The sequence below is a fragment of the Rhizoctonia solani genome, chromosome 12 (assembly GCF_016906535.1).
Source record: "Rhizoctonia solani chromosome 12, complete sequence".
Lineage (NCBI taxonomy): Eukaryota > Fungi > Basidiomycota > Agaricomycetes > Cantharellales > Ceratobasidiaceae > Rhizoctonia > Rhizoctonia solani.
The window spans coordinates 1,329,304-1,355,516 of NC_057381.1; the positions used below are offsets into that span (position 1 = coordinate 1,329,304).

The 26,213-nt window shown below is 45.7% G+C and overlaps 11 protein-coding genes across 11 annotated transcripts; 6 read left to right on the forward strand and 5 right to left on the reverse strand.

The window, feature by feature from the left end:
* Window positions 1-42: 42 nt before the first annotated feature.
* RhiXN_11661 (Retrotransposon-derived protein PEG10) lies at window positions 43-1,395 on the reverse strand (the record flags this gene model as incomplete). The annotated part of the gene is made up of 1 exon (XM_043331476.1): window positions 43-1,395. The coding sequence occupies one exon, from the start codon at window positions 1,393-1,395 to the stop codon at window positions 43-45; it is 1,353 nt and encodes a 450-aa protein (XP_043184986.1).
* A 1,017-nt stretch (window positions 1,396-2,412) lies between these two features.
* On the forward strand, window positions 2,413-3,755 carry RhiXN_11662 (Retrotransposable element Tf2 protein; the record flags this gene model as incomplete). Its single annotated transcript, XM_043331477.1, has 2 exons — window positions 2,413-2,431; window positions 2,488-3,755. 2 exons carry the CDS (start codon window positions 2,413-2,415, stop codon window positions 3,753-3,755), a joined length of 1,287 nt encoding a protein of 428 aa, XP_043184987.1.
* Window positions 3,756-3,824: 69 nt separating this feature from the next.
* RhiXN_11663 (Retrotransposable element Tf2 protein) lies at window positions 3,825-4,730 on the forward strand (the record flags this gene model as incomplete). Its single annotated transcript, XM_043331478.1, has 1 exon — window positions 3,825-4,730. One exon carries the CDS (start codon window positions 3,825-3,827, stop codon window positions 4,728-4,730), a length of 906 nt encoding a protein of 301 aa, XP_043184988.1.
* A 1,119-nt stretch (window positions 4,731-5,849) lies between these two features.
* RhiXN_11664 (Retrovirus-related Pol polyprotein from transposon opus) lies at window positions 5,850-9,457 on the reverse strand (the record flags this gene model as incomplete). Its single annotated transcript, XM_043331479.1, has 9 exons — window positions 5,850-5,855; window positions 5,892-6,027; window positions 6,079-6,143; window positions 6,199-6,258; window positions 6,313-6,421; window positions 6,475-6,556; window positions 6,989-8,050; window positions 8,228-8,825; window positions 8,876-9,457. The coding sequence occupies 9 exons, from the start codon at window positions 9,455-9,457 to the stop codon at window positions 5,850-5,852; spliced, it is 2,700 nt and encodes an 899-aa protein (XP_043184989.1).
* A 75-nt stretch (window positions 9,458-9,532) lies between these two features.
* RhiXN_11665 (Retrovirus-related Pol polyprotein from transposon) lies at window positions 9,533-9,886 on the reverse strand (the record flags this gene model as incomplete). Its single annotated transcript, XM_043331480.1, has 1 exon — window positions 9,533-9,886. The coding sequence occupies one exon, from the start codon at window positions 9,884-9,886 to the stop codon at window positions 9,533-9,535; it is 354 nt and encodes a 117-aa protein (XP_043184990.1).
* Window positions 9,887-12,186: 2,300 nt separating this feature from the next.
* RhiXN_11666 (uncharacterized protein) lies at window positions 12,187-12,881 on the forward strand (the record flags this gene model as incomplete). Its single annotated transcript, XM_043331481.1, has 2 exons — window positions 12,187-12,810; window positions 12,867-12,881. 2 exons carry the CDS (start codon window positions 12,187-12,189, stop codon window positions 12,879-12,881), a joined length of 639 nt encoding a protein of 212 aa, XP_043184991.1.
* Window positions 12,882-13,013: 132 nt separating this feature from the next.
* Window positions 13,014-13,871, forward strand: RhiXN_11667 (Vegetative incompatibility protein HET-E-1; the record flags this gene model as incomplete). Its single annotated transcript, XM_043331482.1, has 1 exon — window positions 13,014-13,871. The coding sequence occupies one exon, from the start codon at window positions 13,014-13,016 to the stop codon at window positions 13,869-13,871; it is 858 nt and encodes a 285-aa protein (XP_043184992.1).
* Window positions 13,872-14,082: 211 nt separating this feature from the next.
* On the reverse strand, window positions 14,083-15,761 carry RhiXN_11668 (uncharacterized protein; the record flags this gene model as incomplete). Its single annotated transcript, XM_043331483.1, has 5 exons — window positions 14,083-14,530; window positions 14,584-14,768; window positions 14,822-15,179; window positions 15,230-15,516; window positions 15,570-15,761. The coding sequence occupies 5 exons, from the start codon at window positions 15,759-15,761 to the stop codon at window positions 14,083-14,085; spliced, it is 1,470 nt and encodes a 489-aa protein (XP_043184993.1).
* Window positions 15,762-16,773: 1,012 nt separating this feature from the next.
* RhiXN_11669 (Retrovirus-related Pol polyprotein from transposon opus) lies at window positions 16,774-18,030 on the reverse strand (the record flags this gene model as incomplete). The annotated part of the gene is made up of 1 exon (XM_043331484.1): window positions 16,774-18,030. One exon carries the CDS (start codon window positions 18,028-18,030, stop codon window positions 16,774-16,776), a length of 1,257 nt encoding a protein of 418 aa, XP_043184994.1.
* Window positions 18,031-20,605: 2,575 nt separating this feature from the next.
* Window positions 20,606-22,291, forward strand: RhiXN_11670 (Retrotransposable element Tf2 protein; the record flags this gene model as incomplete). Its single annotated transcript, XM_043331485.1, has 1 exon — window positions 20,606-22,291. The coding sequence occupies one exon, from the start codon at window positions 20,606-20,608 to the stop codon at window positions 22,289-22,291; it is 1,686 nt and encodes a 561-aa protein (XP_043184995.1).
* Window positions 22,292-22,462: 171 nt separating this feature from the next.
* RhiXN_11671 (Retrotransposable element Tf2 protein) lies at window positions 22,463-23,149 on the forward strand (the record flags this gene model as incomplete). The annotated part of the gene is made up of 1 exon (XM_043331486.1): window positions 22,463-23,149. The coding sequence occupies one exon, from the start codon at window positions 22,463-22,465 to the stop codon at window positions 23,147-23,149; it is 687 nt and encodes a 228-aa protein (XP_043184996.1).
* Window positions 23,150-26,213: the final 3,064 nt, after the last annotated feature.

Here is a 26,213-nt window from a genome sequence, read left to right on the forward strand (position 1 = left end):
AGCCAGAGTCCTTGGGGCCCTTGCGCGCGGCGGCAGGTGCCCTTAATCTTTTCCCAATTCGGGTCCAGATTCTTCGCCAACCTTGGCGGCTTCCTTCTTGACACTTTCCTCCTTAGGCGTGGCTTTCCAGCCAGTGCGGCATTCCGCAAACTTGTGGCCCAACTTGCCGCATTTGATGCATAGGCCTTTGGCCCGGCGGCGGTTTTGCTCCTCCTTGGAGACAAAATTGGGATTGCTAGAGAGGCGTCCTGGTCTTGTGGCCTGTTGGCCGGTGCTTGCCCCCCTATTGGGGGTGGAGGAAGTTCCAGGCTTACTACCCTTGGGCGGGTGGCTGGCACGCTCCTCTTGGAGGGCGTTGTCAATGACCAGGGCCGCGTTCTGCAGCTCCAGGAGGGTGGTTGGGCGCCGTTCTCGAGTGGCAATGAGGCGGCTGACCTCCCAGTGGAGGCCTTGTGCGAATTGCCCACGGAGGGCGGCATTGTTCCAATCCAGGTCCATGGCAATGGTCCTGAATTTTGTAATATACTCAGCACAGGTACCTGTCTGAGTAAGGTGGGTGATTTGCCGCTCCGCGGCCCTTGTGGCGTCCGGGTTCCCAAATGCAGCCAGGAATTCCCTCCTGAAGTCCTTGACCGTTTGGATAATGGCCCTGTGGGACCCTAGTTGGTCAAGGTGGGGGTGCGCCCACGCTCCTGCCGTGTCCTTCATGTTCATTAGGAGGAACAAAAGTACCTCCTGATCTGTTGGGAACATGCGCTGATTAAGGCGGACCCATGCCATCATTCTTGTGAGCCATTGTTGTGACTCATTCCCAATCTTTCCCATGTAGGCGTCAGGATGATCCACCTTGACAGGGGCTTGGTATGTGGCTACAGGAGCCGCTGGCTGAGGGGCAACGGGGGAGCGGAGTCTGATAGGCAAAGATGGAGGGGGAGTATGGACTCTTGGGGGAGCCCGGACAGGGGTTGGTTGGGCAAAGGTGATGGGGGGCTTGGTAGGGTTCGCCCAGGCAATGAGGGGCGCACTAGGCGCTGGAAAAGGGTCGGTTTTGGATAGGGGCCTGGGCGTGGCCTCGATTGCCGGGGGTTTCCGGTCTTCTGGTGTGTGTGGGCTTCCACCCCTAGCCTTGACGCAAGCAAGGGTTTGATTGACTGCTCCCATCCAGTCTTGGGCTTCCTTTGTGGCTTCTTTTTGTTCCTTGAGTTCCCGTTCAAGCCAGAGGACATGGTTTTGCAATCCCAGGAGGAGGGAGATTGCGCGGCTGAGGGAAACTTCCCCATAGACCTTGGGTTCGAGGCTTGTTGGCTCATTGGTGGTTGCTGAAATAGCGGGTCCCAACTCTCCTTGATCAAGAGGGGACGGGGGACGAGCGGTGCTCCGGGAGCGGGTTGCCATTTCATGAGGGTAGGAATGGCCTTGGTGGGAAGCGGTGCGCTGGGAGGCGTGGGAGGAAGCGCGAGAGGGAGTGCGGGAGGTAATGATGGGCAATGTGGGGAAAGTGGGGGCTATGTAGCCAAGGGTGCCTATATCAGGGCTTATAGGTTGCTTTACTACTCGAACGCTAAACCTTTGTCTCAACCAACCTAGCGTTGGACAGTCCTTTCAACCAATCAGCAGCCGTGAGCGGGCGTGATGTGGAGCAGGTTTTCTGCAAGCGGGTGGATTGACTGTCTAAGGTCGCAGGTAGAGGGTGCAGTGACTGGGGTATGCGGACAATTAAGACCTGTCTGCCTTGTAGTAATTTGGTACTAGGTGGGACCGACGCTGGTTTGATTATTAACAGCAAAAGGCGAGTCCGATCACCTGATTTCCCTTGTACTAGTACAGGAGGCTCTCTCGTTTGTTGGATCTAAGTGGGGTGGTGCAGAACGGTTTGCAACCGACGTAAGGTTGATTACCTAGTGTCCTAGACGTCTGTAAGGACGTCAAGGAGGGAGGCGCTTGTGGCCGGATGTATCTAAGTAGAGAACCGCGTAAGGCGGCGGCAAGCTATCCTACGGTGACGACCAGCTATACTACAATGACCAAGGCCGTAAGGGCAATGACCAGCTATGTAACTACAGCGAGAAAGCCGCTTAAGGCGGTGTGGGCTAAGTAGCTAAGTGGGTTACTGGGCTTAAGGCCCTCGTACAGTAATGGGGATGCGACAAGAGGTAATCGACCTGGGTGTTACCATGGTCGGTTGGCCTCCTTATATATTCTACAGACAAGCTATTTACAAATACGTTATATGCAATTCTGTATCAAATAAGAACCCCGCTCCACAGTCGGCCTTACTCATGCATACGTGTCACTGACGTGTCATAATGATGTCATCAGGTGGAGGTGGCTACGTGTGCTGAGGTAAGCGCGGATGGGGACGTGGCTCGGCGCTTAGCGTATGATATAAGCGCCGATGTCACGTGATTGAAAATGTTCTCCGATTGCCTTTGTTCAAAATCAAGAAATTGGGAATAAATTCCTTGGTATCAATTGTGTCTACAACAGTGACATCTGTGGAATACCTGGGTATTATTGTCTTGGATAAGGGCTTCAGTTTGGATAAGCTCAAAATCCAGGCTGTCCAAGAATGGCCTATTCCTACCAAAATCAAAGAAGTTCAATCATTCCTGGGATTCGCCAACTTCCTCCGCCGATTTGTTGCCAATTTTAGCCACATGGCCAGGCCATTGCACAACCTAGTCAAGAAGGACACCCCTTGGAAATGGGATACAAAGGAACAAGAAGCTTTCCAAGGGTTGAAGGACGCAATCACCAACGCCCCTGTCCTTTGCCACGCAGACCCTACCAAACCCTACTTCTTGGAAACGGATGCATCCGGCGCGGCCCTTGGTTCTATACTCAGTCAACGGCAGGAAGATGGTCGCCTACACCCCCTCAGTTTCCTCTCTGAATCATTCAAAGGAGCTGAGCAGAATTACAACACACACAACAAGGAGCTCCTAGCAATCATTTGCTCCTTTGAGTACTGGCGCATATTCCTGGAAGGGACTCTACACCCCATCACCGTATTCACTGATCACCGTAACCTGGAATACTGGAAGGAATCCCAGACGTTCAACCGCCGCCATGCAAGATGGCATCTTCTACTGGCCGGATACAACTTCCAGATAGTATACCGTCCCGGTAAACAATCCGGTAAACCTGATGCCCTGTCACAACAATCCAACCATGCGGACATTCCCCCCGCCAATCAAACAATGCTACCCAACCTCGTATTTGCCAACGTTGCCCTGGTCACCCCTGAGAAGGAGCTCCAACGCCAGATCAAAGGCGCCCTTGACCAAGACAAATCGCTAGAGGAAATATTACAATTCCTCCAAAATGAGTCAAAGGCACCCCCGTCCATCAAACGCGCGTTTAAAGATTACAAAATGGAAGCGGGCCTACTTTTCTACCAAGGACAAATTGTGGTCCCTGACGTTGGAACGCTGAGGACGGAACTACTTTGTATCTTCCATGACAGCCCATTGGCCAGACACCCCAGGAGGCAGCAAACGTTGGAATTAATCTGCAGGAATTACTATTGGCCCGGCATCCGCGCCGACACCTACTGGCACGTGGATTCTTGCAAAACCTGCCAGCGTATTTGCAAACCTAAGTACGCTTCAATTCCCCTGCAGCCCCTAGAACTCCCATCCAGACCCTGGCAACATATCTCCTATGACATGATAGTAGATCTGCCCAAGGACGGGAATTTCAACTCAATCCTGGTTATTGTTGACAGCTTCACTAAGTACGGCATCTTCATCTAATGTTCAAAAAAATTGAAAGCGCCCAAACTAGCAGACCTATTCCTGGAAAATGTCTGGAAACGCCATGGTATGCCAGAAAAGACAATATCGGACAGGGGAAGGGTATTCAACAATAAATTCCTGAAAGCCCTGTACAAACGCTTAGGAATAGACCCCCACTACTCTTCAGCCTACCACCCCCAAAGCAATGGGCAGACAGAACGAGTAAACCCGTCCATTGAACACTTCTTAAGGGCATACTCTGGCATCAACCAACAGGACTGGACAAAGTGGCTCCCCATGGCGGAATTTGCTTACAATAACGCCGTACACAGTAGCACCGGAAAAACTCCTTTCAAAGCCCTGTACAGATGGGAACCCACCTTGACCCCATCCAACGTACCAACAGATGTTCCGGAAGCAGACGACCTTGCCCAGACAATGGAGGCACAATGGAAGGAAGTAGAATCTGCCTTACAACAATCTAAGCAACGGATGGTAGCCGGAGAAGACGGAAACCCAGTAGAATTCAAGATCAGAGAAGAAGCATGGCTGGACTCCAAGAACGTAAATCTCAAGACCCTGAGCCCCAAGTTAACCGAGCAACGCTTAGGGCCATTCAAAGTTATTGAGAAGATATCCAACCGCGCCTACCGACTTGAGCTACCCCCAACTATGCGTATCCACAACGTCTTCTATGTGGGACTCCTATCCAAGGTCAAAAGGGACAAGAAGCGCACCTTCAAAAATTGTCCCCCACCAGTCACCATAGACGGAGAAGAGGAATATGAAGTGGAGGGGATCACTGATGCCAAAGAAAGGAACAGAGAATGGTTCTTCCAAGTCAAATGGAAGGGTTATGGGTCAGAAGAAAACACATGGGAACCCCAAGAAAACCTAAAAAATGCCGAAAAGATTTTAGAAAAATACAAAAAAGAGATGAAAAAGAAGGCCCTCGGCGCTGCCAAGGCCCTTAGAGGGGGGGCAGTGTTGTAGACACACTCAATACCAGGGAATTTATTCCCATTTTCTCGGATTTAAACAAAGGCTAACAGACAACATTTTTGATCACGTGACTTCGGCGCTTATATCATACGCTAAGCGCCGAGCCACGTCCCCTTCCGCGCTTACCTCAGCACACGTAGCCACCTCCACCTGATGACATCACTATGACACGTCAGTGACATGTACGCATGAGTAAGGCCGACTGCGGAGCGGGGTTCTTATTGGATTAGATATTGGATATTATGTATTTGTAATTAGTCGTACTGTAGAATATATAAGGAGGCCAACCAACCATGGTAACACCCAGGTCAATTACCTCTTGTTGCATCCCCACTTGTACGAGGCCTTACAGCCAGATCACTAAGTAGCACTACCACGCCTTAAGCGTCAACTCCACTGTACATACGTAGCTTGCCACCACCCATACGGCCTTGGCCATTGTAGTTTAGTAGTTAGACGTTGTAGGGTAGACCTTGCCGCCTTAAGCGGTACCTGCTGTACATCCACACGGCCACAAGCGCCCGCGCCCTTGACGTCCTTACAGACGTCTAGGACAGTTTTCTTACAAACAGACCAACAGCTCTGTTAACCATTAATCAATTGTCTATTGCACTTGCAAGAAATCCAAGCAATCATCAAAATACAAAACATATACAAGTGAAGTATCATTTCATTTGCAAATTGATTGCATTCAAGGAGATAGAACTTAAATTTATCCCTACCAATGAACAAGTTGCCGACGTGCTTACAAAGCCCCTTGGACAACTTAAATTTCCAAAGTTCATTACAGATATGGGTATGGCATAGTTCTCTCTATTTTTTCTCTTTTATTCCGTCATGATTCTGAGTGGGCGTGTTGTAATATCAGTATCATAACTAGATAACCTGTATACGTGTCCACGTGACGCGTTTGTATCTGTTTGTACTATTTGCATATATGCTCATGGAATTTTTCATGTAAACCTCAGTTTGCTATATCATAGTTGAAGCTGAGGTAAAGTACGGATTATTTTCTATCTTTTCATGTTATCTCACAAGTACCTGTAGTATACATTACATCTAGGTACATTGAATTCAGTTTGCTATATCATAGTTGAAGCTGAGTATACATTACATCTAGCATCAACACACCTGCGCTTCAACAAAACTCACCTTGTAGAGTAAATTGCCTTGGAGAAGGCCCTTTGAAGGTTGTGTAGGATTGCCGTTGTTGTCTAGATACAATGCACGTGGCCAGTGGCTTGAGATCATAGGCGGGTTATCACATTCAGTGAATTGACGCCTCTCTCTAGATGTTGTAGTAAGTATTTTGATTCAATGACACAAATATCTTGCTTACTCTTCATCGTCAAAGTCCACCGTAATTGGTGCAAGTAGGCGAGCACATTCCAGGTGGGATAGGCCCTGAATGGTTTTTGGCTCGTTTACTAAGGGGGGAGAACCATTCTTGCCAGTGAACAATACTGTGTTTCACCTTGTTATTGTCTTCAGCTTTTGCACCACTTTGACCAACACCAAGCTGTAGATAATATTAATTGAATAAAGACACATGAACAAGGGAAATTACACTTACATCTTGCCGCACATACCTTCTGGAATTGCTCTCCATGGCGCCTAGTTGCTCAAAGAAATCCGGTTGTATGCGCTCCAACTCCTTGCATATATTGTAACAAATTTTTTCACTATAGTTTTGCAGTAAGAATGCAAGTCATTTATATAATGAAGAACCACTTACGCTGGCAATGCAGTGGTGCGGAGTGTTGCCTCTGACCCATCCTCAATGGCTTGTTGGAGCTCTGGGTATGCATTCAAGACAGCTTGAGGGGATCAGAACATTGCAACCATTCAAGTGACTTGGCGTGCCACTGTAGGAATCAAATTGGAGTTGTTGTCCAACAAGGTGGCAATGGATGCTGCTGCTGCGGGCGATGTGGCAGAAGGGGCAGACGGTGGGCAGTGGACACGCCGTAGTGTGGTCAAGAGAGATGGATGTATTGGGTCATGTGACCCAGACTATATACAGGATCCAGCCCCTACTACAGGTCCCCCCTCAAGGCCAGGTCCGCCCTTGGAACTACTACTACTAGGCTGTACTACACTATACATGTTGTGTGAGGCTATGTAAGCTAATAAATAATTGTCTACTAAGCGTGAATGAGGGAAGTAGAAGGGGAGAGTAAAGAATAGAAAACAATGCTAAAATAAAGGGAGAGGGTCCAATGCGGATATTGTCGTACTTGTTCAGGCACTTTTGTCTGGTTTGTCAGCTTCCTTGTCTGGGCTTGTGGGTTGCGTCTTGTTGTTTTGTGCTAATGGTATCTTGTCTTCTGGTCTGGGCGTGACTGGTAGCAATGAGTGGTCTATGGGTGTGGCTGGTTGCGTGGTGTTTGAGTCCAAGCGTTGTGCCAGTGCAAGTGCACAGGTATAGTTGTCTAACGGGGTACCAGGTGAGGGGATAAATGGACGCAGGAGGCGTGAGTGGGCAGCTGCTGAGAAGGTGTTACCCTCAAGGTCTACAAGAACATAAGAGTTGGTGGCTTTCAAAACTATGCAAACAGGGCCTGACCATTGTGGGGCAAGTTTGCAGAGAGAGCTATGGGTCTCATCTAGGCATGCATCATATTTCTGTACTAGGTCCCCAGCTTTGAAGTCTGCTGGCTTAACCTTTTTGTCAAACTGGCGCTTCCGCCTGGTTGCGTGCTGTAGGGCCTTGGCGTATCCATCCATGCGGAGTGCATACGTGAGTGCCATATTGACATCTACCTCCTCTTGTGTAGGGTCTTGTATTTGTATACCAATCTTGGCTTTTTGCTTGGGGGATAGGATGCCAGTTAGGAGTTTGCGTGGAGAATATCCAAGGGATGGTAGTACCCTATTGTTTAGCTGTGCTACTGCTTCATCAAGGTGTTTGGGCCAAGCTGCTGGTGTGGACATGGGGTTGTGGTCAGCGTCTGGGTCTATGCCAAGATCTGGGGCACAGAGGCGTTTGATCCTGCCTGCAAGGAGCTTTGCGTATCCTTCCGCTGGTCCATTTGTCCAGGGCGCATATGCCGGCGTCTTAATAAGTTGTGTGTTGCAGCTGCTGGCCCATTGGCGGACCTCCTTGCAGTCAAAGTGACTTCCTCCATTGGTCATAACCAAGCTGGGTTTCATGAGCATACTCAATATTCTAGCTAACAAGTCCACAGTGAATTTCCTGGTGCCAGGCTTGTGAGTTGGAAATGCAAATAAGAACCAACTGTACATGTCTGCCACAAGTAAGATATTCTTGAATCCTCCTTGGCCTTCTGGGAACAAGACATAGTCTGCCACTAGGAGGTCAAAGGGTCAAGCCCTGGTAATTGGTTTGAGCAGGGCTGATAGCAGCCAGGGTCCAAAGTTCTTGCATCTAGCGCATGTGGTTACTGCCAATGTTGCATCTTGCCTGAGGTGGGGCCAGTGGTAACATTGCTGTAGTGCAATGACTGTCATGTCTCTGCCAAAATGACCTCCTGCTGCATGGACTGATGCTGCCAACTCTGGTCCTTCCAACTCTGGTATGCATTTGACTCTTGTTCCTGCTTGTCCATTCTTTCTGCCAACTAGCCATAGCTTCCCATCATTGGCAAAGTATCCTGATGCCTGGTGTGCTCTTTGTTTGCTAGCTGCCACTTTGTCTGGGTTCTCTGGGGTTGACAATCCAGCCTTGAACAACAGGTGCGTCAGAATTTCTTCAAAGTAGGGGTCCCCTGCAAAGCAATCAAGCAAGTATGCTGAACTGTTGTCTGGAGCCAAATGGTATAAATCATTGACAAGCTGCTTCTGTGCCTCCCATCCTGGGTTGACTGTTTCAAGCCTCCCTGGTCCTGTGTTGTTGTCTCTACAGGGGCCCCAAAAACCCAGGAGCACTCTGGAGTGCTCCAGTTTTGGGAGCCTCCTTGTTAGGATCCAACGGATCTGGATTGCTTGGCAACCACTTGGGAGCGCTCCACAAGCACTTCCAAGCATCATACCAAACGCTCTGGAATGCTTGCCAACAATAGCAAGTCCCAGAGTGCTCCCAAGATTTTTGGGGCCCTGTAGAGGTCTCTGCAGCTCTTGTGAACCCTTGACAACGCATTGCAGACTGTGTTGGTGCTCCCTGGTCTGTGTCTGACCGCTTGTATATCTCTTGCAAGGACAAATTCCCTCCACTGTTTGTGGGTCAAGTTCAACTTCTTGTTCCCTATGAGGTCTGCCAACACCTTACAGTCTGTCTTGAGTTCAATGATCTGTCCAAATATCATACTCTCAAATTTGTTGAAAGCAAACTTGAGAGCAGCAAACTTGAGTAGGAATGGGATGTAGTGTTCTTTGGCCTGGGATGTCTGTTTGGAGGCAAAGGCAACTGGGTACCTCACTTTCTTGGTTGCACCATTTACTCCCAATTCTTCCCATTCCTGAGCTAGAACTGCACCAAAGCCATATTTAGATCCATCAGTTGTGACAATAAATGGCCAACCATTGTATACTGGGGCTCTCAGGACCAAATCTGAGGTGAGTATTGTCTTTAGCCTTGCAAACAACTTCTTGGCCTCCTTGCTCAGTGTGACTTGGGTTTCTTGCAGTGCTCTCCTGTATTCTGCTCTTGGTGAGTCTGCTGATCTCATGCCCCTAGTATAGCCCTGTAGGGGTTGGGCAATTTGTGCATAGTCTTGGATTTTGGATTGGTAGGCATTGGTGAGCCCAATGAAACTCATGACCTCTAAGACCGTCTGTGGCTCCAGCCATTCTAGAATAACCCAAACTTTGGCCAAGTCTGGGCAAATTCCAGCTTATGACACTCTTGCGCCTGCAAATACTGCCTCTGTCATGAATAGGACCATTTTCAATGCCAACAGGGAGATCTTCTTTTTGCAACACCAGTTGAATATAGTACATATGTTCTGCATGCCCTTGTCAAATGTGTTTGCTGCTGTTGCTAGGTTGTCCATCCAAGCTTCAAGTATTTTCCCTAGTAGATTGTGGAATGCCAATGCAATCATCTCCTGGAAGACTGTTGGGGCGCTGGTGAGCCCAAAAGGCATCTGTTTGTATATGTAGTGTCCCCTGCCATCCACATAGAATCCAGTGTATGGGATGCTCTCCACTGCAATTGGGATTGCATGGAACCCTGCCTGTAAGTTCATTACACTGACAAAGTGGTGCCCTGCCACAGCCCTTTGTTTGGCTGCCAGGTGTCCCAGATGTCCTTAGGGGGCGTCAAGGCAGCGGGTGCTTGCAGCTGTAAGTACTAAGTAAGATCCGCATAAGGCAGTGGGAGTTGCTACCTGCAACAATGAACTAACTAACTACAGTGGTCACATGCTGTAAGGCAGCAACTAGCTACGTATGTACAGTAGGGTCAACGCTTAAGGCATGTATCTAAGTGGTTTACTGGCCTAAGGCCTTGTACAGTAAGATGGATGCAACAAGAGGTAATTGACCTGGGTGTTACCATGGTTGGTTGGCCTCCTTATATATTACAGGGTGGACTAATTACAAATACAGCGTGTGTGGGAAAGGAAGCTAACTATATGAAATAAGAACCCTGCTCTGCCAGCAGCCTTACTCATGCATACGTGTCACTGATGATGTCATCAGGTGGAGGTGGCTACATGTCATGACCCACTCCATTCTGTCCATGAGTCCTGACCTTGTCAAGCCTCCAACACACTCATGTTGCACACCAACATGACCGCAAGCACGCATATACTCGCACATATGCACTCAGAACCTCCAGGTTCCCACATATAAGAGACTTATGGTCGACATGGCTGGACTTAGTGATATTCTCTAAGTCCAGGTCACATGACCTCCCCCCCTCCAGTCCTTTATCAAATACTATACTAAACTACTACGGATTTGAGGTGGGGGGGGGGGATGACATAATCTCTTCTATAATAATATATTATTCAGACCTTGCCCGCGGGCTCCCTTAACATTGGCCCGCGGCTAGGGGGGCGGGGGGAGTGCAACGTCCCCCAGCAACTTATATTATTAATATATCACTGTGCATCATATATACTATATATATCTTTGACAGTGGATATATATGGTAATAACCCCTCCAGATATGGGTTATGACATTGAAATCAAGCTGCTTACCTATACCCAGTATATATATACATATATATGTGTATATGTATTGCCTATAGGGGATGTAGGGATGACTAATGCCCCTACATCACTGATGCACAACATATTGTCCCAACAACACGACGTCAGATTACCATTTATGGTAACTCACCTTCCTAATTAGGAAAGAGACATAACTTGAAGAAGACTTTCAAGACAAATAGAGACTAAGCAACCTAGACTTACCAAAAATGGCAATCCCCTTTCCAAATTAGGAAAGAAGATGAAATGGATGGATGACTAAGCTTAGTCAGCTGAACTCTGATGAGTCAGCAACCAGATCACATGATCAACTCATTGATAACAAATCAAGTATGACTAAGCAGGATGACAAATGCTTAGTCAGCAACCAGGTCACATGACCAACTCATGAATGACAAATCAACTATGACCAAGCATAATGACAAATGCTTAGTCATCAAGTACTACCTGCACTGCCACAATCACATGATGATGGCTGTGCTTGATCTCCGGGTAAAACCGGGCCGGATTGGGGAATAGGATTACCATATATGGAAATTGGATGAGTCATACTTATATTGTGGCTGTGCATGCCAAGAGTATGAGTCATACTTAAGCGGTGTTCCACGTGATCATGTGCTAAAAATAGAACCAACTCCGCCAAGACCTCACCTCACTGGTGTATTTCTTGGCATCTGATTGGCTAATCAAGCACTGCCACATGGTTCTTTGACTCATACTGCTTCTTGAGGCTGTGCTCCGGCTCCAAGAGGCTGTGCTCCTATTTGAAATATGTATATAGACCCAAGTGATGCCCAGGTATATATAGGGGTGGAACAAGCTGCTTAGAAAGCCAGCTTGATTTCCCTTGTCTTACAACCTATAGGGACAAGCAGGTGTTGCTACACCTCAAAAAAAAGCAACTGCGTGATTTATTTGAAATTCAACTATCAACAACTGTCAACAAAGGATCTCCACTGATCCTTCTATCTGATTTGTGATAAGAAGTACTGTCAGAGTCTTCTCATCACTAGGACCCTAGGTGTCCACTGCTTTACTTGCAAATAGCTAAAGACTTCCTCTGTGGGTTGCGCTATTTTGCCTCTTGCTAACTAAGACTTCTTGTCTTCTACTTGCAAATAGCTAAAGACTTCCTTTGTGGGTTGCGCTATTTTGCTGCTTACTAACTGAGACTTCTTGTCTGCTACTTGCAGATAGCTAAAGACTTCCTTTGTGGGTTGCGCTATTTTGCTTCTTACTGACTAAGATAGGTATATCTTAGAACTTGCGAGTAATAGAGACTATTATAGTGCTCTATTTGGCCTTTTGCAACAATATGGGATTTCATAAGATGCAACCTAGGCGTGTATTTGGGACTTTGCCCCAATTGGATAACCCTGAACATGATCATGTCATGGAGCTGACATCTCCTATGCAAGGCATGGAACAGGGACATCAGGAAGGAGTAGGAATCACCCCTTCTAAACAGGCTGACCAACCGGATATGGAATCATTTCAACTTGCCACAGCTAGGATCCTAGACCCTAGGCATGAGAATCCAGGGAATAACACACCCTTGGAGGACCCTGCCACCAGGGAAAAGGAAACCCCTTTGGTAGATAAGGCAACCAGGAATAAGACAGTGAAGGATTTTATTGAAGACTTCTTTGCCAAATTCCCTGAGGAAACTCAACCACCAAAAACTGAGGCAAACAGGAAACGGATTACTAATGACCACCTTACAAGTACCCAAAAGGTCTATGGATTCTTAATGGAACTAGTAATGGGAGTCAAAAGGTTGGAGAAACATATTGACAACCATCTAAAGATGGAACAGGAAATGCTGGATCGAGGCATTTCTCAGGAGGTGATTGATGAATTGGATAAAATACTTCCCTTGTCTTCCCTCTGGGAGGCTGAGAACCACAGTGAATCCAATTCCGATAAATCAGGGTTTACTGAAATCCAATGTGAGGTGTGTGGGAGAACAAACCATGCTACTGAAGAACATAGGAAATCACGTGACCCTAGGGCAAAGGGCAATAAAGGGTCTGACAAGCGGAAAGATAAGGGTCCTGGCAACCCAGGGTATAAAGGAAGGCATCCCATGCCTGGGAAGTCATCTCAAACCACCACTGGCACCACTACTTTCTTATCCATCCCCATTACTAAGACATCATGCCTGCCATCAGAACAGAGACCAGGATCTCCAAGGCCACTGGAGATGCCACCTCTTACCACCTTGACAGATCCAGTGAGCACAGGACCGAGTTCCCTTGGTCCCAGGACAACCTGGATCAATGGGCACCCCCAGATCCATCCATGGGCTGGGACATGGGGAATGATCAACCCCCTATCACCAACATCTATGACTGGCATAAGGTCATCACAAGATGTGACTCCTTCCAACAATCCAAGGCTTATGCCAAACTACTTGATCCCTCAGCAACCCTTGATTACATACCAATGGGTCAACGATGGAAATGCTACTGGATTGGAAGAACCCTACGCTGTCCAATCAGGGGATACCTCCGCTGGGTTGGCAGTGAGCCACCAAAACAACCCAAACTAATGCAAAGTACCAAGTTCTTTGTGTGTAGAGGTAATGTGGGTGCCTCTGTGGAGGATGTAGTGAGGGCCCCAGTGCTAAAGCACACAAGGAAGTTGGCAGAGTGGCATCTAGACATTGAGGAAATTGATCCTGAATGGTGGATACCAATCTCAACAGTAAGGGAATGGCTGGCTGCGGAAATTGAAAACTGGAAAAACAAACTGCCATCAGGCTTAGGTGGCTATGTGGACAACCTCACTCCTGAGGATGTCTATTACATGATCCTAGAACGCGAAATGAGCATAGAGGATCTACATGACTGGCTCAAACAATGGGCCATGCAAGCAGCTCAGAATGATCTGAGCAGAAGTATATCTAACTTAGCAATCCATGAACTAAGTGATGAAGGAGGACATGAGTCTGACCTTGAAAGTAACAAGGCCATGAACGAATGGAATCCCTTGGATTATGCTGATGGAATGTGATGAAATATGTAACATTCCATTAGTTACCTTACATTCTTCTCTTCTTCCTTTTCTTCCAATGTTTGATCCTTCTTAGTAACCATGTGTCTTATCCGATCTTCCAAGAATCATTTTATCTCTAAATGCCAAATGGAGGAAGAGAAAGGATGCCTTTATTAAGACAGGAACCAAAACAGACAAGACAAGGAAAGACAAGACAAAGAGGAACTTTCTAATACAGCTTATCACCAATATACACAAAGGTACAATTGGTGTCAATCCAATTCTTGCCATCAACTGTGGCATAACTACAATCAGCAAATACAGAAGGCTTAGAATTGGAACATATAACAGTAGAACGCCCCCATTGGCAATGGCGCTCTGATCTATAACTAGTGCGGAAGTTGAAGTCTTCCTGCACCCACATCTTCAAAGGAACCTTGGACCAATCCATATCATCCAGCACTGCATACTGAACCATAGGATGGTCACTAAACTCATCAGAGTTGAGGTTCTGCCTGAACCTAATATGGTGCCCCCAAGAACAAGCCAGGGCTGACTTCCCTGTTTCTGAGGGCCCCCACAAAACAAGGATCTTACCACGATCAGATTCAGGGTCACGTTCCAATATATTGGAAGCAACCCACTCCTGAACACCAGGTGGCAAGTTGACTGTAGCCCTGGTAACAACTTGTCAACATTCTCTTCTATGATGAAAAAGAAGAGGACTTACTTCTTAAGGGCCTTGGGTTCACATACACCCTGAGGAAGGGCACCCTTGTCCCTGTAGAAGTAACCAGTGAAAGCCTTGAGGTTGTTATACCCCATGGCCATATCACGAGGTTGGCGCTCCTTTAAGCGACCAAAAAATCCCTCAGCATCCTCTGCCTCCATGGCATAGGCAAAATCTTCATTACGCTGTAATAAGAGAACCATCAGCTGAGAACCTCTTTCCATAACCAGGGACTTACATTGGTCTTAGCCTTCAACCCTGCAGGGCACTGGCCTAATAAGAACTCCTCTGTAAGGTTCCCATATCTTGCCTCCCAGGCATCTGCCTCCTTCTTGAGATACTCATAGGCTGATAAAGGGGCAAACCTTCCCTTATCATCCCTAAGTACAAGAAGACGCTCATGAGGGCGCACTCCCTTATACTTCCATAGGTTCAGGGCCTCTGATGAGATGAGGGTCCTGGCCCAAACAATAACATGGCAATGCCAATCAGGCTGCCATTCACCTTCCCTCAGGTCATGGGACTCAGTGACCCCCATGGCATACTCCAAAAGGGAATTTGCCCCACTCCTCAGAGTAAGAAGATGATCTACAAGACTTGAATAATCTTCAGTAAAAGTAAAAACATCCTGGGTATAACTACTTACTCTTTTATAACCTCATGGCGAGAGGTTTCCCTTGTCTCCTCACTCTTGACATAACAAGCATAAGTGAGAAGATAACACTTCCCCTTACGACGGAAGCGCCTTCCTTCTTGGGGAAGAACCCCAATGTCCTCCTGCCCTTCAGGGTCTGCAGGAACAATAGATTCCCTTGACTCCAATGGAGCCATGGATGGGACAATGGAGCTTCCTCCATTTTCTAAGTCTTCCCTGTCGCTGGGCACTGCTAACCAACGCCTGGACAAGGGGGGAAGCACGCAGGATATCTGTGACTTTACAGTTATCTTTTAGTAAAAAGATTTTGCTAGCAAACAAGGCCACTTACTCCTTCTTCTTGGGAGTCCAGATCCAACCTTCTTTTGAGAGTCCTGGGAGTGAGCTGTGACAGAGGCAGCTCTTGACTCTGCCACACAGTAGATGCAATCTGGGAAACATAGGGGGTGGCATCCAACAGCCCTGAAGGCTGTGAATCCAAGACTGTGGAGGGAGTGGCGCTGGCAGTTGGGCATTGAGACATGTTGATGACTTATCCCACCTCCCACTGCCCTCTTCTTTATACCATGGGGGCCAAGAAACTGAATCAGAGGGAAATGACTTACTATACCAATCCTTTCTGAACAATAAAATGGCACCATACAGTAACCAAGCAACCATGAAATATGTTGCTAACCAGGAACTTCCAGAAGACTTGAGAAGTTGCTTTACAAAGACTGTAGTGTGGGAACTTTCCCACAGGAAGAAAACAACATTCCAATAAGGATCACATGACCAAGAACAAGTCAGGTGACCTCAGAACAACTCATTGCACAATTGTACTTAGGGAAACTTGACACCTAATAAGATATCTATCCAGATATCTTTTCTAATGGCACAAGTTCATGTCCCCTAAACTATGTGCAAAAGGGGGGGCAATGTCATGACCCACTCCATTCTGTCCATGAGTCCTGACCTTGTCAAGCCTCCAACACACTCATGTTGCACACCAACATGACCGCAAGCACGCATATACTCGCACATATGCACTCAGAACCTCCAGGTTCCCACATATAAGAGACTTATGGTCGACATGGCTGGACTTAGTGATATTCTCTAAGTCCAGGTCACATGACCTCCCCCCCTCCAGTCCTTTATCAAATACTATACGAAACTACTACGGATTTGAGGTGGGGGGGGGGATGACATAATCTCTTCTATAATAATATATTATTCAGACCTCGCCCGCGGGCTCCCTTAACATTGGCCCGCGGCTAGGGGGGCGGGGGGAGTGCAACGTCCCCCAGCAACTTATATTATTAATATATCACTGTGCATCATATATACTATATATATCTTTGACAGTGGATATATATGGTAATAACCCCTCCAGATATGGGTTATGACACTACATGTGCTTTTTGAGTGCGGATGGGGATGTGGCTTGGCGCTTAGCATATGATATAAGCACCAAGGTCACATGACTGAAAATGTAGTTTGTTCTTCTTTGTTTAAATTCGAGAAAATTGGAATAAATTCCGTGGTATTGACTGTGTCTACAACACCAGGTCTCTCATTGGGAACATGTATACCCAGGTCACTTGGTTTACTGATGCAAAGTTCTGGACCAGTTGCCACTTAGCTGGGGGTGGCTGTTCTCTCTGTTGTCCTGGTTTGTGGAACCCTGCCTTGGGGAATTGGATTGGTATGCCATAACATTGACACTCCAAGTTGGCCAGGCGTTGGAGGTACTCTGTTGTGGGTAGGTTGATGCCTCCTGGTTTTGGTACTAGGCTGATAGGTGAGACTGCTTTAACCTGATCTTGCATGACCTGTTTGATGACTCCTGCTGCCTCTAGCTTGTCCAACATCCTGTAAAGTGCTTGCTTCTGCAGCTCAGTCATCTGCCTCTGACCTGCTCTCATAGGGAACACTGCAGCTGCCAGGATATCTAAGCAGAGTTTCAAGAAATTAACTGCACAGACTTTGGAAAGGTTAAGTGCAAAGACATCTGCAAACTCCTGGATCACACTCTGTGCTGCAGTTCTCTGGTCTGGTGACAGGTCCAGTCCAATGTGGACTTTTTGTAGGATTTCTGCTACTTGTTTGGGGCTAAACAGGTTTGTTTTGTGTTTGGACTTCAGGTTTACTGCTGCAGTTGTAGCCAACTGTGTACCTAACTCTGGACCTCTCTTCCTTGCTCTTGTTCTTGTGGCATGTGTGAGTACATCCTCAAGGGGTTGAGTTACAGCTGGTGTAGGCACCTCCTCTTTGGTGAGCATGATTGATCTCATTTGCCTGTCCTCTGCCTCTGCTTGTGCCTCTTGCCAATGCCTCTCTGCCCAATTGTTTGGGTTATCAAGTGTTCTCAACTCTGACTCTTTGCTCTGACTATAGCACTTGTATTCAACCAGGGCCTGTTTGGCCATCCAGCCTCTACTTGTTGAGGTTCTGTTTCCTTTGTTCAGGAGTCTTTTGCTGCAGCACAGTGGGTGTGGGTGTGGACTTGGGCTTGGGGGTGTTTGCGTTGACTCTGGCCCTGCTGGCAAAGCATGGACCTGCAGTACCACTGGTCTGCTGTTTGGTCTTGGCCCTTTGGGTTTGACTGGCAGTTGTCTGCCTCTTGGGTTTTTGTTCTCAATGTACCTAGGACCTGTATCTGAGGTCAATGTGATTGCATCCACCTTGAATATCTGTTTGGCTTCTGCCTGCCTAAGCCAGTTTTTTCCCAATAAGATCTCAAACAATCCTCCCAAGTCTAAGACTTCAAATTCAATTGGCCAGGAGCACTTGCAATGGATGATGGTGCCCATGTGTTACACCCTTGAGAACTATACCATTGTAATTGGACAATTTTTCTATTATTTTTAGTATTTTTTACGACTTGATATCTTATGTTTTTTTAATCACATGATCTTGGCGCTTATTATGCCAAGATGCCGCGCCAAGATGCTATGCCAAGGGCGCTTAGGAGAAATCCATGCTTTGGCGCAGCCTGTAGCACACTTCTCTTTTCACATGTAGTCTTCTTTTCACACACACAGACCACATGTATATAGTTAGTTTGTCTACATAAACAGCAGGAAAATTGCTTGGAAACCCCAAGTTGATTTTAACTTGTCTCTTACCCATTAGAGGAGGATATCAGAAGCCAGCTGAGTAGCTGGCCTTAGTAGTTCAGAAGCTAACCCCCTTGCTTCACTTATCACACCTCCCAGGCCTAAGGCCCCCTGTCAACAGTAGATAGTAATAGAGCGCCTTAAGCGCTAGTAGATAGCCCATAGTTAGTTTACATAAGTCTTGCTTGTAGTAGTACGGCCTTAAGTGCCCACCTTTGCTAGCATGTACCCACCTTACAGTGGCATACAACACCATGCCTCTACCCATCAAGGGGACCCAATTTCCATTTGCCATTTGGCACACAATGTTGGAGGGAGTTAGCTTCCTGAATAGGTATTTGATTTGGACCAAGACTACCATGTCTACAATGCACAACATGGCTCCTCCATCAATAGTTCCCCACATCTCTGTTGTTGTAGACACAATTGATACCAGGGAATTTATTCCCATTTTCTCAATTTTAAACAAAGATAAACAGACAACATTTCCAATCATGTGACCTTGGCACTTATATCATATGCTAAGTGCCAAGCCACATCCCCATCTGCGCTTACCTCATCATACGTAGCCACCTCCACTCAATGACATCATCATGACATGTCAGTGACACGTATGCATGAGTAAGGCTGCTAGCAGAGCAGGGTTCTTATTTTATATACACAGCTTCCTTTCACACATAGATTGTATTTGTAATTAAGCTTACTTTGTAATATATAAAGAGGCCAACCAACCATGGTAACACCCAGGTCAATTACCTCTTGTTGTATCCCCAAGAAACTGTACAAGGCCTTAGAGCCAGTAACTACTCAGACACACCCTGTATTTGTTGCCTTAAGCAGCTCTCTCATTGTAGATACATAGCTTGCCAACGCCCTTAAGGCCTTGGTTGTTGTACTTAGATAGTTAGTTGTTGTAGGTAGCCTCCTCACTGCCTTAAGCAGTTCCTACTCAGTTCCATACATGTTATAGAGTAGAGTTTTAGGGACTATGTAATTAAGTACAAAATATAATAAAGTGATTAATAGGTCAATTATATATGGGTATGAAAGGCAATTGACTAGCTATATGAGGGTAAATTAGGTTAGTAATCAGGGTGATCCCTACACTTAACAAGTAATCAAGCAATTAATGCAGATGCAGGTGGTTGGTTATGCTTATACCTATTGTATGAAAGTTAGTATTGAGTCTTAGTTACCTACTAGAACTTATCTGGATTTGTTAGTAATTTATTTGACTGAGATTGCACTAAATTAAAGTGTATATGCTGCTTTCAAGGCCTTAAACTCTCCCAACTGACTTACTCAAGAGGTTCAGGGTTGCCCTAGAGCCTTTCCTAGCTACCCAGTATCTGTTGGGACCTTGCTCAAGGCTATATGCGCCAAGATGCTTTACAGGTTAAGTTCAGTGAGCTTAAGAGGCTAAGAAAGCAAAATAAGACACTCTAAACTAAGTAAAGAAGATATAATAGATCTTCAGGTTCACACAAGGGATGAAAAGAAGGGTAAAAGGAGGATGTATTCATAGGGTCTCCCTCAGGGGCTTTATATACCCCAGAGGGAGAACAAATAACTATATACATGATGTACAAAAGAGGAAGTTACATGAGAGGTACAGTCTGAGCTATTTGATACATAAAGACCAATTAGTCCCAATAAGTCCTAGTGAGATAGACCCAAGGCTATTTACAGAATGTTCTAGAGCATACATGACTAAATTACATTAGTGTGAATGCTAAAAATAGCCTTGAGGCAAGGTAGGATCTCATAGAAAAAGCTAGAAACTTAAATGGTTAGTATCTCCATCAATTTGGCTCAGAATCAGACAATTCCTTTTTGGGAACTGAGATGCCGGAGCCTTTGATCTATTGGTATTTGTCTGCATAGTAATCTGCCTATTTCTTGCCAAGATATTGGCATTGGCGCGCCCTGCCAACCTTTGGCGCTTATTTGCAATTACTAAGTGCCAGCGCTTGCATGCTTACTTGCACTTGTTCTATAGTCTGTAAGTACTGTTCCTACATATAAATGTATGATACAAAAAATGCTATAAATCATAGAAATGGTAGTATAATCATTCCGCATGATTAAATGAGTATATATGCAAGCGCAATGAGGAAATAAAGTATAAAGGTCTTATAGCACCACCAGTTTCCAAATATAGTAATGTGCATGCCCATGTTTGGATAGAGCAAGTGTGATTACTCCAGTTTGCACTATTCACTATTGGCAATTAGGGGTGCATATGTCTAAATTAGTCATTCCATAACAGATGTTTACCAAACTTGACCTGCATTGGGGCTATAACAACATCTGGATCAAAGAAGGAGACAAATGGAAAACAGTGTTCTGTACCAAATACAGCTTGCTTGAGTACCTGGTTATGCCCTTTGGCCTCACAAATGCCCCCGCAGCGTTCCAGCATTTCATGAACAATCTGTTCAGGGATCTCATTGACGTCACTGTGGTAATTTACTTGGACAACATCCTAATCTTCTCAGAAAACCCTGAAGAACATTTGGTCCATGTAAGGGAAGTTCTGTCCAGGCTAATGAAGAACCAGTTATTCTGCAAGCTATCAAAATGCCACTTTCATGTCACCACAGTGGACTACCTGGGTATTGTAATATCCCCAAGGGGCTTCTCAATGGATCAGAAGAAGATTGAAGCAGTCACAGCATGGCCTCAACCCAAGACAGTTAAACAGGTTCAGGCGTTCTTAGGATTTGTTAACTACCTCTGGAGGTTCATCCCCAACTTCAGCACAGTTGCCCAACCTCTACATAACCTAACCAAAAAGGAAACCACTTGGCTATGGGATCAACAGGAGGAACAGGCTTTCCAAGAATTGAAAACTCTTGTCACCAGATCACCTGTCCTAATTCACTCCAACCCAGATTTACCATACTATCTGGAGACAGACGCATCAGGAGTTGCCATGGGAGCCATACTGAGTCAGAGAGGTCCAGACAACCAGCTGCACCCTATTGCGTACATGTCCAAGTTGTTCTCAGGGGCAGAAGCAAATTACAATACCCATGACAAGGAACTCCTAGCCATTATCAAGGCCCTAGAAGAATGGCGTATTTTCCTGGAGGCAACAGACAGACCAATACAAGTGTTTACCAACCACCAGAATTTAGAGTACTGGATGAAGGCCTGCACCTTTAATAGGAGACACGCATGTTGGCAGATATTCCTGAGTGACTTCAACTTTGAAATCCATTATTGCCCAGGGAAACAGTCAGGCAAACCAGATGCCCTCTCCAGAAGATCCAACTACATAGATACACCCCCAGAACCAGAAGTCATGCTTCCCCCAGATGTCTTTGCAAACACATTGGAGGAGGAATTAGATATTGTCACAGAAATCTGTTCCAAAATAAGGGTAGACCCCTCCCTTGAGCCAATCATCCAATTCCTAATTGAAGATGCTGATAACGCCCCTCCTTCCATCCATAAGGCCTACAGGGACTATGATTGGGAAGAAGACCTACTATGGTATTGCAGAAAACTGGTGGTACTGGACTCAGAAGCCCTCAAAGAGCAATTGTTAAGAGAATTTCACAACTTGCCCCTTGCAGGACACCCAGGACAGCAGAGAACCCTGGAACTTCTCAGCTGTAACTACTGGTGGCAAGGCATGAAATCTTCAGCAAAAGAATGTGTTGAATGCTGCCCAGTATGCCAAGCCAATCAACGCGCACACGCTCCTGTTATCTCCCTAAAACCTTTAGAGGTCCTGCCATTCCCATTTCATACCATATTGTACAACTTCATCACTGGATTTCCCAAGTCACAGGGGCACAATGCTATCCTAGTGGTTATAGATTCCTTTTCAAAGTTTGGCCATTTTATTCCTACTTCAAAAAAAGTAACTGCAAAGGGACTAGCAGACCTATTTGTCACCCATGTATGGAAACTCCACAGACTACCAGTCAAGACCATATTGGATTGAGGGACAACATTCACAGGGAAATTCCTCAGGGCCCTTTACCAACAATTGGGAATCAAACTGTCCTTCTCATCAGCTTACCACCTGGAATCAGATGGTCAAACAGAAAGGGTGAACCAGTTCATTGAGTTCTACCTTCAATCCTATGTAGCGGCTGATCACTTGGACTGGGCCATGTGGCTGCCCCTGGCGGAATACGCATACAACAATGCTAAACACGCCTCCACAGGGAAGTCCCCCTTTGAATTAGTCTACAGGAGGAGTCCAGTAATGAACCCATCCAATGTACTGGCTAACGTCCCTGAAGTGGATCAAGTAGCAGACACCCTTGCCAAAGAATGGAAGGAAGCTGAAGCAGCCCTCAAGATGAGTAAGGAAAGGATGTCCAGAGATAAGGGAACAATACCAGAGTACTTGGTTGGCAAGGAAGTCTGGCTAGACAGGAAGAACGTAGAACTCAGGACTAATTCAAACAAATTAGATCCCAAATGGCTAGGCCCCTTTCAGGTTGTGGAGAAGATCTCTAGCCATGCATACTGTCTGAAACTTCTGGAAACCATGAAAATCCACAATGTGTTCTACATAGGACTACTTTCCAAGAAAAATGAGTCCCCAAGTCAACCATTCCCAGACAAACCCCCTCTGGAGACAATAGAAGGGGAAGAAGAGTACAAAGTGGAACAAATCATTGACTCAAAGAGACAACAAGGAAAATGGTTCTACCTCATCAAATGGAAAGGATACAGCCTGGAAGACAACTCATGGGAACCAGAGGAACTTCTGAAACATAGTCAAGAAGAGATCAAATGCTTCAACAAAGCACAACTGAGAAATGCTTGTGACTCTGCCAAGAGCCTTTAAAGGGGGGGCTGTTATGGATATGACATTTCTTCATTAATCTGTACTTATTTTATTTTTTACATTAGTAATCCTACAGTAAACAAATAAGATAAAGATGCAAACTAGGGTTTTCAAGGCCCCTCTATCCAATAGTGACCATTACAAAACCTATAAACCTCAGGAATACCCTCAATATGCAATGCCTTTTGCATATATGCTGTTTTCTCACTCACTTAAATATGTATAATTTCAGCTGAGTAGATAAACAGTAACAAGTAATATTTCTCTTGTTTGTAGTATTTATTATTCAAGATTCTATCTTGTGGCTACACACAGAAATATTCAGGGTCCCCCCTGTTGCATAGGCAAGTGCTTTGGCGCTTAATCAGTGCTTAAGCGCCGACGCACTAAATGCGCATTTTCTCCATCACCCGGGCATCCCACGCTGCCGAATCGCTTGCGCTTAGGTGCGCCTGTTTGTCCGCTCCAGAAAGCTGGGTCAAACTCCCAAAACGGACAACATTTGGCAGAGTTATGCCCCATTTACTGTAAGTACCCAATGCAGTGGTATCATACCTTTGGGACTGTTTACTCCAAGGATGAAACACTTAGCCTTGGGACATCTAAGGACCCACACAGGTAAATACTGCCTTGGGGCAAACATTGCCTTGGGACAAATATTAGGAACTGTTGTTTGTTTACTATATACCAAAGTATTGGCTCCCTCAAGTGTTTCAGTTGCCACATGTACCTCCTGTACCCCTGTTGTACACCACTGTAAGGTGGGTACTTGCTAGTGAAGACCGGTGCTTGTGGCCATACTACTACACTGGTTTATGTAATCTGACTATCTAAGGCTAACTACTGTCTAACTAAGTTGCTTATGGCAACAACTAACTATCTACTGCCAATGCAAGGGGACCTTAGGCTGGGAGGAGTGATGAGTGAAGTAAAGGGGATGACGCGTTAGCAGAACTTCTGGGGGCCGGCTACTTAGCTGGCTGATGCCTCCTCAATGGATATGAGACAAGGTAAAATTGACTTGGGGTCTCCAAGCAATTTCCCTGCTGTATATATAAGAGAGCGCACTATCTACATGGTCTGTGCGCATGAGAAAAGAAGTTTGTATATGAAATGAGAAGCGTGCTGTGGGCTGTGCAGAAGCATGGATTTCTCCTAAGCGCCCTTGGCACAGCATCTTGGCAAAATAAGCGCCAAGATCATGTGATTAAAAAAGTAAAGATAGAGAGTCTGTAAAAAATAGTAGAAATATCAGAAAAATCAGGCAAATCTAGTGGTATAATTTGGGGGATTGTAACAACCCCCTCTTGGTATCAATCATGTATATACTTGTTTGTGCGCCTTCTCAGGGTATAAAAGGACCCTGTGAAGACGCTTCTAATGCATCCTACTTTTACTCTTATATATTGACATATACACACAAGCCTTTAACAGCTTATCTGCGCATTTACTTTAGTGATTGACTCACTGTAAATAGCATAGGAGGTTATTTGGCGCACTAAGACCATAGGCCAGTCCCAACAGACACAGGGTAACCTATTAGTGTACTTACTGCAACCCTGTGCCCCTTGACTGTCACAGTTGTTGAGTTCAACATTGAGTATAGTGCAACAATACTGTAAGGATTGTTGTGATTGAGTGATAGTGTTTCAATCCACCATACCCCTATATTGTAGATAGCTTTATCTACAATATCTCATAAATCCTAGATATATTTTAGGTACACCCCATAAGTCTTAAGTCTTACTTAAGCATATATAAGTCCTATACTTATTAGGCAAATCCTATAAATCCTGTACTTTAGTCAGGTAACTCTCTTACTTAAGGTACTATCCCAGAGACCTTAAGTATACCTACCCTTAGTCACTTAGGCTTAAGTAACATTAGTCTAAGGTACTATACATAACCAACCACCTGCACTTCATAGTTGCTAGACTATTTGTTAGGAGTTGTTATTCCTGATAACCTAGCCTATATTGTGCATATATTCTGTGCATATATTCTGATTCTTAATACTAGTTCTTAGTTATTCCCATATACATTTTGTATATAGTAATTCTTTCTTACTCCTGTACTTACACAACTCTTAACATTGGTGACCACTGCAGGGCCTAGTGTTGGTTATCTTTAATTCTTACCTGTAATCTTTTGTACAAGCTTTCATACTTTGTAGATACATTCTAATTGTGGTACACTACTAACATTCTTTTATGTCTAGAAGATCAAGTAGACCTGCATCCTCTAGTAGGACCCCTTGGGACACAAGACTTTCAAGAGAAGGTATGCCTAGACATAGTACCCCTAGAAGCTCTGTGCTTCCTAGAGATAGCATACCTACAGATAGTCCCAGCAACCCTTTTGGACCTACTAGGTACTCTATTGAACAACCCTCCCCTGAGGAGCTAGTGATTCCCCAACCTATCCAACCCTATGAATCACCCATCAAGCCACATGCTTCCATGCCAGCCTTGGAAGACCCTCAAGCAGGACCTAGTAGCTCAAGAAGGATATCACCCCACTCTCATAAGTCATCATCCAGACACTCTCCAAGATTGTCTCCTTTGGAATATGAAGCTATTCAGGAAGCAAACAAGCTAGCTAAGCCAAGTTCTTCTATAAGGAAGCCTTCACCTTTTGGTTATAAGACTAGCCCAGCTACCTTCCAGAGAATGATACCTGTATTTGGACTTCCAGATATAGAGATGTTGGAACCTTCCTCTAGTAGACCTCAGTCCTCTGAGCCTATTAACTCTCATGAGCTTAAGAGATCTAAAGGAAAGACTTCTGAAGCCCACATATCTAAACATAGGGAAACTCAAGCTGCCTTACTGGATCCTAATGATAGGTCTTTTACTAATGACCCAGCTTTCCAGAAGTACCTACCTTATTCTCCTTCCACTACCTTATACCCTTTAAATGAAGAATTTCTGGGAGAATTTAACTATCAGCCTGACTGTACACAAATGACCTCTTGGTGCAGGAAGAACCCTCAAGCCAATAGTTTCAGGAAGGCTTACAGGCAGCTAGGAAGAGTATTCTATCATGTGGAGATACCTCCAGCACA